At 34.6% G+C, this 15,241-nt stretch overlaps 1 protein-coding gene across 13 annotated transcripts in view; it reads left to right on the forward strand.

The window, feature by feature from the left end:
* KMT2C (lysine methyltransferase 2C) overlaps positions 1–15,241 on the forward strand; it is a 235,008-nt gene that overhangs the window by 55,250 nt on the left and 164,517 nt on the right. For all 13 annotated transcript variants that reach the window (XM_072964111.1, XM_072964116.1, XM_072964115.1 and 10 more), the window contains exon 2: positions 6,846–6,934. In XM_072964111.1, the coding sequence (XP_072820212.1) occupies positions 6,846–6,934 (89 nt within the window). The remainder of the gene's footprint in view (positions 1–6,845; positions 6,935–15,241) is intronic.

A 15,241-nucleotide genomic window follows, 5' to 3' on the forward strand; every position in this document is an offset into this window, starting at 1 on the left:
ACTGTCTTTTGGTTTTATTGATTTTTAAAAACTTCTCAATTATTACTGTGTTTGTGTATCATTGATTTCTGCTCTTTATTATTTCTTCCCTTCTTATTACAGGCTTGATTTCATTTTCATTTTTTAATTTTCTTAGAAGTGGAGACCTGATTACAGTTAGAGTTGAGATCTGTCTTTTTTTCTGATATAATTATTTTTTACTGTTTATTTTTATTATGGTTGATTCAATATTACATAAGTTTCAGGTGTAAAACATGGTGACTGACAATTGATTCAGTTTTTAAAGATTATATTCCATTTATAGTTTTAATAAAATATTGGCTATCTTCTCTTTGTTGTACTATGTATCCTTGTAGCTTATTTATTTTATACATAGTAGTTTGTACCTCTTAATCCCTTACTTCTGTCTTGCCTCTTATATAACTATTTAAAACTAAATTTCCTTGCATTCACTGCATACCTGAATCTTACAAATTTTGAAATGTGTGCTTTTATTTGCATTTAGTTCAAGCTTTTTTAAAATTTCCTTGTCATTTTTTTCTTGACTAATGGGATATTTAAAATTGTTCTTTTATTTTTTACTGAATATTTGAGGTGATTGCATATATCTTTTTTGTTTGTTTCCAGGACGGAGAACATGTTCTGTGTGATTTCAGTCTTTTAAAATTTGTACACAGGGGACTATAGTCAACAAAGGAACTATATTCAATACCTTGTATTAGCCTATAATGGAAAAGAATATGAAAAGGAATATACATATGTATATATGCATAACTGAATCACAATGTTGTACACCAGAAATTACAATACTTCAATTAAAATACTATACTTCAATTAAAAAAAATTTTGTTGAACTTTGTTTTAACTTCTGTAATATGGCTTATTCTTGGGATCGTATGCTTGAAAAGAGTGGAAATGCTGTTGCCATTAGGTGGGGTGTTTGTTCCATAAACGTCAGTTAGGTCCATGTCATTGGTAGTAGTCTTTAAGTCTTCTTTTTACTGAGTTTTGTGTGTACCTATATCAGTTATTGAGCTGGGTGTTGCAATATCCAAGTATAATTGTGGATTTGAACATTACTCCTTTCAATTATCCTGTCTTTTGAAGCGTTGCATTGGGTACATACATATTTAGGACTAATATTTCCTTAATGTATCGACACTTGACCATTATGAAATGTCCATTTTTAGTTCTTGCAATATTCTTTACTTTAAGTTTACTTTTTTTAATAATATAGTCCCTGTAGCTTTCTTTTAGTGTTGTCACATTATATCTTTCTGTCTCTGTTCTATAAATGTCTTTATATTTAAGGTGTGTATTTTATAGACTTTTTAGTGGAGGTGCTGGAGACTGAACTCAAGACCTTGAGAATGCTAAGCACACACTCTACCACTGAGCCATACCCTCCCACCGTCTTTGCTTTTTAATTGTAGTGTTAAGACCATTTACACTCAACATAATTATTGATGTGGGTAAGTTTAAATCTACTTGTGCTTTGGTTTGTATTTGTTCTTTCTCAGTCCCTTTTTTTTGTTCCCTTTTATTCATTTCCTTCCTTTTTGGAGTTAATTGTATATTTTTAAGGATTCTGTTTCATCTCTATTTGACTAATAAGCTAAGCATGCACATGTGTGTATACAATGGAGTAGCTCTAAGATTTACCTTATGTATTTTTAATTCATCAGAATCTACCTTCAGGTAACATTTTATCACTTGAAATGTAATGTAAGACCCATACATCAGTATATTTTCACTTTTACCCTCCTGTGTTTTGAACCATTTGTTGCCATACATCAAAATTTCATATATATTATGAAGCCCACAATAAATTATTTTTGCTTTGAACAGTGAGTTAGTTTTTTAAGAGATTTAAAAATAAGCCTTTTATATTTACTCATGTATTTACCATTTCCATCATTCTTTATTCCTTCACATACAGGAATTCTGATCCAAGTTTTTATTGAATATCATTTTCCTTTTTTTCTGAAGAATTTCCTGAACGTATCTTGAAATGAAGGTTTTTTTAGTGAAGAATTTGTTCAGCATTTGTTTGAAAAAGTTTTTAACATTACTATTATTTTTGAAGGCTAGTTTCTGCTGTATGTTTTATTCAAGGTTTATTATTTTTTAAAATTTTCCTCTAATCCTTTTTAAGTATGTTGTTTCACTGTCTTCTGGCTTACATAGTTTTAGATGAAAAGCTTGCAGTCATTCTTATTTTTGTTACTCTGTAAACTGTATTTTTTGGGGGGCTGATTTTAAGACTTTATTACTCTTTTTTTGGCAAATTGACTATAAAATGCCTTATCGATGTATGTGTGTGGTGTGTGTGTGTGTGTGTGGTTTTGTTGTGTTTCTTGTATCTGTGGGTTTTTAATTATGCAGTTTGCAAGACTTACAGCTGTTATCTCACTAAACATTTTTTCTGAACCCTTCGCTCCAACTCCAGCCTCACACGTATCAGACTGGTTATTATTGTCCCACAGGACACTGCAGCTGTGTTTATCTTTCTTCCACTTTGTCCTTTATTTTGGATAGAGGTTTTTTTTCCCCCTATGTCTTTAAGGTCAGTCATCTTTTCTTTTGCAATTTCTAATCATGTTAAATCTTTCAAAGTTAAAGTTTCTTTTGATGTTACTTCTATTCCATTTTCTTAACATTTTAAATTATCTTTATTATTCTCATATTCATGTTTTCCATATTCAATAAACATGAGGCATATTGATAATAGCTGGTTTAATGGCCATGCCTGTCCCTTCCATCAGCTCTATTGTTTTGTTTCTTTTCCTTGATTTTTCTTCTGGTTGTGACTCATTTTCTGGCTGCTTGGTGTATCTTGTAAGTTTTTATTGGATGCCACACATTGTGGGGTTTTTTGTTGTTGCTTAAAGCTAGATTTTGTTACAATACTTTAACAAGTGTTAAACTTTTTTTTTTTTTTTTTTTTGCTACCAGTTAACTGTGGATTGCTTTGATTCTGCTGAGACTTTTGTAAGCTCTTGCGTGGGTTGTCTAGGCATTTGTTCTAGGCTTCATTTAGCCCTATTCCTAAACGCATATTCCGCTCTAGTTTCTGTGAATATGTTATGTAGTCATTGAGGTCTTGGCACTCTCGCTAGAGGGCACACAGTTGATTCCTGGCTCTCCGGGAGCTCTGGGACTTGTTCCTATTGCAGCTCTTCTGAAATTGTTCTTTCTTTGGAAGCTGTTCCTGTTCAGCCTCGTGGGATTTTGCACCACAGCTACACAGATTGATATTCAGATAAAAACTGGAGAGTATCCTTATGCAGATTTCTGGAGCCCTTTCCGTGCCCAGCTCCCTCCTGTTGTGTACTCTGTTCCACAGATTCTAGCCGCCTCCAGTACCCTGAACTCATGATTTCTTTCTGCTCATTTCAGCACAATGGCCTTCCCTCTCTGTGCTATAGTTTGGAAATTAACTACATGCAGGAAGCCTTTGCGATGGTAGGGTTCACCTTGTTTCCTTTCTTTCAGGGATTGTGGTCATGTCCCTGCCTGTTTTCTAGTGTCTCATAATGGCGTTTCTTATATTTTGTCTGATTTTCTAGTTGTTCATGACTAAAGGTAATTTTAAACCTTCTTGTTCCCATGTGGCTTTAGGTAGAAGCCTTCTATGTTATTTTAGGAACTCAAATTAGTTTTAATTTACAAGATTAACAAAGAACATTGAATTTTTGGTGGAAAATTTTCTCCAGTAAAGTTAGTAGTAATATTTTACTTCATATTTCTTTGCAACAAAATGAAACAAAGGAAACTAAAATGAAAGGGTTAGGAGATAGAAAGGAAAATAGAAGAAAGAAGAAAAAAACCAAAGAAAGATTAAAATAATCTTTGTGTTATCATTTACAATTAGACTTCGAAGTTCTATTTAAAACCAAAACTGAGAACATCTGAATACAATATGGAAATATAAAATATATTCATCTGTTTTACCATTTAAGTATGGAAATTGGCAACTGACGTGGTTTGACAGTATGACCATTATCTTTTGCATTCAGAAAAAACAAGTTCAGTGTTTGATTAGTGAGAACGATCACATACCAAAAGCCAATGAGCAGCAATAAAAAGACATGAATGAAATACGGGAAATTTAAAGGTGGCATGATGTTTGTAAGTTGATCCATTGGCTAGAATGAATAAAATTCTGATGAACTGATGAATATAAAACACATGTTTTATTGGTGCCAAAATCGAGAATAGGAGAAATCAGAAGAACAAAAAGCAAAGCAAAAATTAAAATTTATTTTTAACAAATGAATACCACAATGCAGACAACCAACATATTGAGATATTAACTAGATAAAACAAGTTTGAAATAAAGCCAGTTGTGCCCCCCAGAATAATGGCTAGTGATGGTCAGGGTAGTGGAGAGAGAAACTTAGAATAGAGCAGAACATTGGCTTGGAAGATTAAGCGACAAAGCCAGCTAAGCCATGTGTGTTTCAGTTTCTTTAACAGCGAGTGTACATAATTATGAAGGATATAAAGGAAAGCTGAAAAGTAAATTCTACCTCCATAATACCTTGTGAATTAATTTCTTATCCTCGTCCAACTGTAGCAGTCATGTTGGGATTATTTCAAGAATTTCCTGTCTTCTTGTATCTAGCTGTTAAACTGGTCAACAAGTTTTTAAACTAACTGCCGCCCCCCCCTTTAAAAAATTTCCTAGACCTCATATCTCCTTGCTGCTCCTCTGTCACTCTGCTACCGCTACAGTGTGCCCTTGCCGCCCTACCATCACTTCACAGACTCTTTTCTTAAGAATTTGTGTTGCGGTTCCTTCCACTGCAGCGCTCTTCCTTCAGATATCTGCATGATTTGGTTCCTCTTCTCCTTCACATCTCTGCAGAAGCATCTCCTTACTCAGAATTTTATTGTATAAACTTCGTGTTTTAAATGTCTTATTTAAAAAGGTAGCTAGTCCTTCATTCTCTGCTTTATTTTTACCATAGCATTTTCTTGATATTATATGTGTTTTATGAGTAACAAACATTCACTAGAATGTAGTTTAGTGAAGGCAGGGATTTGTTTTGTTTGCCTCTGTAGCCTTCATTTTAACAGAGCCAGACACAAGGAGGATTGATTGAATTATCTAATGATACTTTTTAAATGTGTTGTCCAAATATTTGCTTAAAATGCTTTTAATATAATGCTTTGTCCATCAGTGTCTGAGAGTGGGATGTTAACTTCTCCCATAATGATTGTGAAACTATCAATTTCTCTTCATGCTGTAAATGTTTGTTTTATGTGATTTGAAGTTCTGTTGAATTGTATTATACTGGTAAATTATTGTTTTCATCATTAAATAATGACAGCAAAGTTTGAGTCATTTATATTTGCAGTAGAAACTCATATTTGTGTTTATTTTTTAATCTTTTAATTTTATGTTTTATTTATTATGTATTTTTCTCGCTTTCTGCCTGCTGTTGAAGTGGTCAGACTTCCCTCATTCTTTCTCCTCTGATTGTTCTGAAGTTTTCTTTTAAATTAAACATGGCTACTTTGACTTTATAAAGATAATCTCTCCCTTTTTCCATGAACAGTAAAATAGACCTTAGTCTTAATCACTCTTTCCATCGTGTTTTTGGTTCTGCCTCCTTTCCCCCTTTCCCTCGTGAATGACGCTGTTGTGGCTGTTTGACTTGATGTGTTACACTGGCAGATTTCTACTGTTAAATCATACTTGCATGCTGATTATGTTTACTAAGTTTAAATAATTTTTTCATCCATAGTTTTTGGATATGTTAGGATTTTGGTTCGGATACTGCTTTTTAATTTTGCGGGGAGCAGGGTCGACTTTTTGACAGTTTGAAGTAGTTTTCTTATAAACCATTTGGACTTATAATCATCATTAAGAAATTCTTATATCTTTCTTTATTGGTTTTGATTGATTAATATCCTTTTCTAAAAAAAGATTGAAAGGGTTTCCTATTGTTTAAAATAGCCTTAAATTTTTTCCCCATATTATTGTCCTTTATTTCTTATTGCTTTCTATTCTTTCAGTGTTTTTCAACTAAATACTGAGTTCATTTGTATTTTTTCTTTTTAAGTAATGAAATAATTTAAAGCTCTGAAATTATATGAATACTGCTTTGTCAATGTCTAAGTTTTTTTATATGTAATGTCTTATTTTTTATTAATTTATGTGTTTTTAATTTCTTTTTTTTTCACTCATTTCTATCCCTTATTTATGAGGCTTCAAAATCTTTAAAGGTATTAGTTTTAGTTTTTTTTAATTGCATTGGGTCAAAAAAATCTTACTTTACCATGATTCTTAAATGTATTTTACTTTAGTGAAGTGTTTATAAATTAAAATTCAGCATCCTTTTTGTAAGGCAGGTGTGATTAAATCATGTGTACCAGGTTTTTGCGGTTTGCAGGGGTGTGCATAACTTTTTACATTAAAGGATAAGTGTCTTAAAAATACAGACATTTGGGCATCACTCCTCAGTTTCATTAGATCTAGAGGTATAACCTGGTGTGCAAACTTTGAGAAGAACCCATTGGGTGTTAAAAATCACTACTGTAGATGGAGTTATCTCAAAGTCTGGTGAAAGAGGAAAACCTAAAATAACTCAAAGAAGTGAGTTGTGATGACACAAATATATTAATATGGGCCTGTCTCCACATGTGCATATAAAGAAAGGCTAGATTTGGAGGCAAAATGACTATAAAGTGTGATGTTTACTATTTTTATGATAAAACGAAGGAAAAACTTGCCTAAATTATTTTATTTCTATGTACCTTCAACTACTGCTTTATGTTGAGTATAATTCTAAGCCTTAAAATGTAACATTTAGTTATATGTACTTATTTCTTTGTAGGCCTCGAAGTAGAGGAAAAACTGCAGTGGAAGATGAGGACAGCATGGATGGGCTGGAGACAACAGAAACAGAAAATACTGTGGAAACAGGTACCAAAACTGAACTTAAAAATTTCAAAATTTTCATAATAATTTACAAATTTAGCATTTATCTACATACTATTCTAAAATTCTAAAATTTCCATCTACTAAAATATTTTAATAAGTAATGGCAAAGTGAAAAAGCTGAATGTTCTCTTTTCCCCCTAAAGCCCTGATTTAGTAGAAATCATTTAATCTCTGTAGATAAATACTTTATTAAAGCAAAATTAAAACTGGAATAAATAGTAATTCCAGGCCATTAGTATAAGAGCTCATACTGTGTTTCTGGCTTATGAACTATCTAGTGTTTGTCTAAAGCTTATTGTGTTAGTACTATGTGAGGAAAAAATTATGTTCTCTTAGCCAGTAGTACTGTGAGATGCGTGGTTAAACCAGACCAGATGCTTCCTGGTGCTCTGGACTTCGAGGTGCCTTAAATAAACTAATGCATATCGTGTGTCTGCAAGAGGAAGCGGAATGGGTTGTCCAAAGTAGTTTCTAAAATTTACATAAAGTGATTTAATGAGGTGTCAAAGGGACTCGGTTTCATATCGTAATCAGAGTACCTCTGTACGGGCGGTCTCCCATTGTCAGTGTCTTTACGGTTGTTGAATAGTTTCAACATAGTGATAGACTTTTCCTCTGGAGTTGAATGTTGTCTCCTAATCCTTACAGAATGTCATATAGCTTTTAGAGAAAAGTTAGAAATTGATACATTTTTTAAAATACTGTTTTCCATAAAATATTTTTAGTTGTCAAATGTGTTGCTATTATGTACCTGTAGTTCTTAGAAAAGCCTTCAACTCCTACAGTTCTCATCCCTTTTCCCAGAGGGTCTAGTTAGGGAGAGTGACATGAGTGAAGCTTGGACGTTCAGAATTCTGCTTTTTTACCCTTTGGTGCACATCCATTACCACAATACTTTAAACTTGAATTTATATAAGTTTCCCACTAGGTATTTTTCTTATGATTTTTCCCTTAATTTAAAATTTTGTTCTGTACTTTGTGCTGTTACTTTCTAATGAGAAGTTTTTTGTAGTTTCAGGTGACATTTCCCATGTAAGGATCACTTTCAAGTTCCTTTAAACCTGTGCTATAAGGCTGTGCCCCAGCTCCTGTTATGCTGCACTTCGCAGCAGTCTTCCTCAGTACTCCTCTCATTCTCTGAAGATTTAGCACCTCCCTTTTTATTTTCCTCTGCTTCTCCCATTGTCAATTTTATTTTTCTAATTTTTAATTTACATACATGTACTATTTATTGTTTGTAAGAATAGTTTTGAGCTTTAGCTTTTTAAACTTACGAAGTTATCAAAAAAAAAAAAAAGAATAAAGCCAACCACAAAGAATCAACAGAATGTAGTAATCCATTCATAGTGGACAGTCAAATGTGCCCACATATTAAAAAAAAATCAGTCATTAAGTTATAAATAAGTAGTTCATTTCTGTCATTTTCCCCCTAAATTCCACATATAAGTGACATCATGTGGCATTTTTGTTTCTTTCTGGCTTACTTCACTTAGAATGATGATCTCCAGGTCCATCCATGTTGCTGCAAATGGCATTGTTTTATTTTTTATGACTTAGTAGTATTCGTGTGTGTGTGTGTGTGTGTGTGTGTGTGTGTGTACACACCACATCATCTTTATCCACTCATCTGTTAGTGGCCATTTGGGTTGTTTCCATGTCTTGGTTATTGTATATAGTGCTACTAAGAACATTGGAGTGCATGTATCTTTTTGAATTATATTTTTCTCTGGGTATATGCCCAGGAGTGGGATTGCTGGATCATGTGGTAACTCTGTGTTTAGTTTTTAAAGGAACCTCTGTACTGTCCTCCATAGTGGCTGCACCAATTTAGTTCCCACCAACAGTGTAGGAGGGTTCCCATTGTCAGTTTAGTAATCTGTTCAATATGCAGACCTCTTGTCTCCTTGGTTTCTTCAAAACACCTATTCTCCAGCCCGCCTCAGGCACTTATTCTTATGGGGATACTTCAGCCTTTGTCATTGTATCACTTACTAGGACACCTGCTGTTTCACTTTCAAAATCTGTTTCAACTGTCCTACCCTCTGACTACTACCTCTCCTTTTTCTAGCTCACTTTTTCCTAATATCCACACCACAATAATCCTTCAACCAAACTGAGTCCTCCAACCCCGTGTTTTTAACAATAGGACTTGTCAGCCTCCTTTACTAGCTCAGACTCTGTGATCCGTCATTGTAGTCACTCTCTTATGCACCCTAAATTCCTTTGCCATCTTCCCACTACTTTGCCTTCATAACACAACCCAAATTCTGCATTTTAGCAGCCAAAATGGCTGGAGAAAAACATAAACTTGCTGACTGGTGGCATTTTAAATTTATGACGTCAATCTCAAGTGGGTCATAATTGCTCCCCTCCAGTTATTTTACTTTTACTTAGAATCTCCTCTCCCTTTATTAGTGATAATTCTTTCACCACCTTCTCTTCTCTCTTCTATATCATTTTTCATTCTTCAGTTGATGATTATTTCAGTGAAAAAAGGAAAAATAGAAGCAATCAGGAGAGAAATTCCACATTCATCCACCATCAAGTTTTCTTTCCTGCTTGCATCTCTGCCTTATATTCCACCTTCCCGCCTGTGAAAATGGGATGAAAAGTGTCTGAGGTTATCTAAGGCCAACTCTTCTACCCGTGCCCCGGATTCTGTCCCCTGTCCTCTGTTGTGGCTTTTGTGCCTTCAGTTTTCCTTGGTTTCCGGCATCATGAATTTCTTCTCTTGATGAATCAGCTGCAGCATTTGCTGCATTTCACCCTTCATAAACATAAGTACTTGATCAGGTATCCTCTTTCAGCTACTCTGTTGCTTCTTTGCTCATCTTTATAGCAAAAATCCTTGAAAGAGTTACCTGTACTTAAGATTGCTACTTATTTTTGACTATTTCCTCATGAACCTACTCCAGTCAGGCTTTCTTCCTCCTGCTCTACTAAAGCCGTTGCCAGAACCACCATTCAGTCTTGCCTGCCTTAACTATTTAGTAGCATTTAACGCAGCTAACCACTTTTAAGAGTGAAACTTTAAAAAAAAAAATTGACTTTCTTTTCACCACATTCTCTTGCTTTTTCCTCTCTCACTGATCTCTTTCATTGTCTTTTGCTCATCTTCGCACAAATTAGGTGGTCTCATTCAGTTTAGCTGCTTCAAATATATCTGTGTGCTAGTAACTCTAAAAATTGTATTACCAGCTCTTTTCTTGCTTTGAACACAATCAGTACCTTTAGCTTACTTCTTAACATCTCTTCGATGTCTAAAGAGGATCTCAAACTTAATGTTTCCTGTGGAACAATTTATTGTTGTCCTGAAATCTCTTCTTTCACTGTTCCTGCCTCAGTAAATGACATTGTGTGTTGTTTAGGCTAAACATATATGATCACTGGAAAATACTATATGGGCTTTACCTTTGTAATACATCCTGGCTTGAGACACTTTTCCTCTCCACTGCTGTGACTCCAGAACTTGCCAGCACCACTGCTCGTGGGGACTGCTGCCAAAGCTTCCCAGCTGGTCTCACTGCTTATACTCTTACTTTACCCATTTTAGTTTTGTTCTCTACATAGTAGCAGAGTGATCTTTTAAAACCCAAAGTAAGAGTCTTTTCCTTCCCTTGATCTTCAAGCTTTACTGACCTTGGCTACTGGTCCAAATGCATCTTATGCTCTTTCCCTTACTCTCCAGGCTCCAGCCTTTCCTTTCTCAGTCACCTGTACTTTTTGTCTTCCTTGCTTTGGAACCTCTTTCTCCTATATATTCCCTTACTTCAGTCAAATCTCTACTCAGTTGCTCTCTTGTCAGAGAAGCCTTTCCTTACCAACTTGTCTGAAAAGCAGCACTTGGTGTGGTCTGTCCTCTTCTCTTGCTTTACTTTTTCTCCTAGTATTTAGCAGTTTTGACATCATAGTACATATTTTTTAGGTTGCTTCCATATCTTGGCTATAGTAAATAGTGCTGCTGTGAACCTCTGTGTGCATGTGTCTCATTTATTTATTTGTTTGTTTGCTTGTTTATTTATAGTCGGTTTACAATGTTGTGTCAGTTTCTGGTGTACATCATAATTTCAGTCATACATGTATGTATATATATATATATATATATATATATACACACATATATATATATTCCTTTTCGTGTTCTTTTTCATTATATGTTACTACAAGATACCGAATGTAGTTCCCTATGCTGTACAGTGGAAACTTGTTGTTTATACATATTTATTGTGTGCCTTTCACACTAGAATATAAGCTTTATGAGGTCAGGAATTTGTCTTGTTGGTTGATTTATTCCCAGTGCCTCTAATACTGCCAAGCACATAGTAGACATTGACTTACTAATTGAGGCAGTAGTGCGTTCTTATATTTTCCTAGGCTACTCTTGTTCTTGGAACATCACCACATAACTAAAATTCTGACATTTAATTTTTTTTACCTGAAGAGCCCCACAAATAGACTATCTTCTCATACCATCTCCCATGAGATGTCAAAGCAAATGAAATTTTCGTGAAATGGTTTAACAGGAGCAGGATGATACATACATATTTTTTTATCCTGGCCTTCTGTACAAAAGTTAAATGCAATCAAATGTGTTAGCCTTTGCTCTGTCTTTGTCCTTGGAACGACTTTTGTTCAGTTCCTTTAGTGAACACATAGGGCAAAAAAGAATAATAAAGAAAAGGAGAAAGAACAATTGTTAAAATTACCAACTTGCAAACAAAGAGAAGAGTTCCATAAATTTCTAGTCAATTTGAAAGCACATTCCAGTTGACTGCAAGGCTCTATCATCTCTGTGGAAGTCTCAAGGCCCAAGGTTTATTGGAAACTCTTTTACCCTCAACTATGCCTTGACACATTTCTTTAATGGTTTGTAGTAAACTAATAGTATTTATTCAAGTGAGTACTCTTGAGAGAGAGAGAGAGAGAGAGAAAGAGAGTGTGTGTGTGTGTGTGTGTGTGTGTGTGTGTGTGTGTGTGTGTTGAGGTTGGGTAAGTGGTTGGAATGAGTATCCTTCAAGTGGTCATTGGGGAAGTAGCAGGAAGTCTCACAGGTTACTTTAAGTTTTTATGGAAGAACATCCTGCCTTTATTTTGGAGGTGGTGACCCTTGCCAGTTCTGTGTGTATTTTCCTTTATGAATAAAATCAACTTGAATGAAGTGCTACTTTCTTGAAAAGAGAAATTCCACTTTTCTTTGAGATCATTTTATAATCAAGGCTTTGCAGGCTTGTTTTAGTTAATTATAATTGGTTAATTATGATTTAGCTAATTATAATTAAACACTTTTTTTTCTTCTCAAGTTGTCATAATATGGCTAGTGGGTTGACTAGCTTTTGACTGGCTTCTGAGTCCTTTTTAGTATCACCTCAGAATGTTTCAAAGCTCATTGCTTGTGGGCAACAGTATTTTTCAGGCCCATCTTTAATACTCTGTGCCCTGGGATATGAAATTGACTACTCTGTAAGGATTCCTAGTTTTTTTTTTAGTGGAAACCAATATTAGAGATACAAATCTAGGATCTAAGAATGTGTATCATACTATTTCTGTTGAGAATTAGTTATGTTGGTCTGTTTTAGTGATACACTAGTAATTAGATGTGTGGGTATATACACGTGCTTACAAATATCAGTTCACGTTGATCCTTTCAGTTTACTGCTAGCATAATTTTTAAAATAGACTTTAGTTTTTAGAACAGTTACTGATTCACAGCAAAACTGAGTGGAAGGCATAGATATTTCCCATTCACCTCCTGCCCCCATACGTGCATAACCTACGCAGTTATCAACATTCCCTGCCAGCACTGGTACATTGGTTACGATTGATGAAACTACATTGCCACACTCTTTTCACCCTACGTCCAGAGTTTACATTAGGTTTCACTCTTATTGTTCACTTTATGGGTTTGAACAAATGTATAATGGCATGTGTCCATCATTATAGTCTCATACAGATGGTTCCACTGCCCTAAAAGTCCTCTGTGCCCTGCCTGTTCATCTTTCTTCCCCTCTAACCTCTGGCAACTATCATTCTTTTTACTGTCTTCATAGTTTTGTCTTTTCCAAAATGTCATAGAATCATACAGTATGTGGCCTTTTCAGATTGGCTCAATAATACACATTTAAGGTGTTTTTCCTGGCTTTGATAGCTCATTTCTTTTATTGCTGAATAATACTGTATTTTATGTATGTACAACAGCTTATCTCTTCACCTACTGAAGGGCATCTTGGTTGCTTCCAAGTCTTGGCAATTATGAATAAAGCTGCTATAAACATTTGTGTGCAGATTTTTGTGTAGACGTAAGTTTTCAGCTCCTTTGGGTAAATACCAAGGAACAAGATTGCTGGATCATATGGTGAGAGAATGTTTAGTTTTGTGAGAGACTGTAAAACCATTTTCCAAAGTAGCTGTGCCATTTTGCATCCCCACCAGCAATGAATGAGAGTTTCTGTTGCTTCACAGCCTCCCCAACATTTGGTGTTGTCAGTGTTCTAGATTTTGGCCATTCTGATAGGCATTTAGTAGTATCTCATTGTTTTAATTTACACTCCCTGATAACATATGTTGTCAGGCATCTTTTCATATGCTTATTTGCTATCTGTACATCTTCTTCCACTATTTTGTCTGTTAAAGTCTTTGGCTTAGTTTAAAATCAGTTTATTTTCATATTGTTGAGTTTTAAGAGTTAAGTCATTGCCAAACCCAAGGTCATTTCGATTTCCTCCTACTTTATCCTTTAAGAGTTTTATAGTTTCACACTTCACATTCTGTGATCCATTTTGAGTTAGTATTTTGAAGGCATAAGGTCTGTGTCTGGATTCTTTGTGTGTATATGTGCATGTGTGTGCATGCACTTTGACGTCCACTTGTTCCAGCACCTTTGTTGACAAGACTGTCTTTCTCCATTTTATTGCCTTTGCTCCTTTCTCAAAGATCAGTCAACTGTATTTAATGTGAGTCTGTTTTGAGACTGTCAGTTCTGTTCCATTGATCTTGTTGTCTGTTCTTTTGCAAATACTATATAAATCTTGATTACTGTAGCTTCATGGAAGTCTTGAGGTTAAACAGTATCAGTGCTCCAACTTTGTCTTCTCCTTCAATATTGCGTTGGCTATTCCAGGTCTTTTGCTTCTCCATATAAATTTTTGAAACAGTTTGTTGCTATGCACAAAATAATGAGCTGGATTTTGATTAGGATTGCCTAGACTCTATAGATCAAATTGGGAAGAACTGACATCTTGGTAATAAATATTGAGTCTTCCAGTTCTTGAACATGGAATAACTGTTCAGTTCTTCTTTGATTTTTTTTTTCCATCAAGTTTTGTAGTCTTCATCATATAGATCTTGTACGTATTTTGTTAGATTTATACCTAAATTTTTTTTGGGGGGGGGAGTTGCTAATGTGAATTTCCCCCCCAAATTCCACTTGTTCTTTGCTAATGTATAGAAAACTGATGCACTTTTGTATATTAACTTTGTATCATGCAACCTTGCTGTACAGACTAGGAGTTTTTTGGTTGATTTCTTTCAGATTTCCTTCATAGTCATGACATCTTTGGATAGAGACAGTTTTTTTATTTCTACCTTCCCATCAGTATTTCTTTTTTCTCGTCTTACTGCAATAGCTAGAACTTCCAGATTATGTTCAAAACGAGTCGTGAGAGGGGGATATCCTTACCTTGTTTGTTCCTGTTCTTAATGGGAAGGCTTTTAGGCTCTCACCATTAAATATGATGCTGGCTGTAGGTTTTTGGTAGTAGTTCTTGATCAAGTTGAGGAACTTCCTCAATTCTTAGCTTACTGGAAGTTGTTATTGTTGTTTTTAAATCATGAATGGATGTTAGATTTTGTCAAATACTTTTTTTTGCATCTACTGATATGATCATGTGATTCTTATTTTCAGCCTGTTGATGTGATGGATTACATTAATTTTCAAATGTTGAACTAGCCTTGCATACCTGAGGTAAATCCCACTTGGTAGCAGTGTATAATTCTTTTTATACATTTTTAGATTAAATTTGCTAATATTTTGTTGAGGATTTTTGCATCTATGTTCATGAGAGATATTTGTCTGTTTTTTTTTCCCTCCTAGTGATGTCTTTGTCTATTTTTGGTATTAGGGTAACGCTGGCCTCATAGAATGAGTTGGGAAGTATTATTCCCTCTGCTTCTCTCCTCCAGAAGAGATTGTAAATAATTAGTATAATGTCTTCCTTAGGCATTTGGTGGAATTCACTAATGAACCCATGTGGACCTGGTCTTTTCTGTTTTGAAAAGTTACTAATGATTGAT

The sequence above is a fragment of the Vicugna pacos genome, chromosome 7 (assembly GCF_048564905.1).
Source record: "Vicugna pacos chromosome 7, VicPac4, whole genome shotgun sequence".
Classification (NCBI taxonomy): domain Eukaryota; kingdom Metazoa; phylum Chordata; class Mammalia; order Artiodactyla; family Camelidae; genus Vicugna; species Vicugna pacos.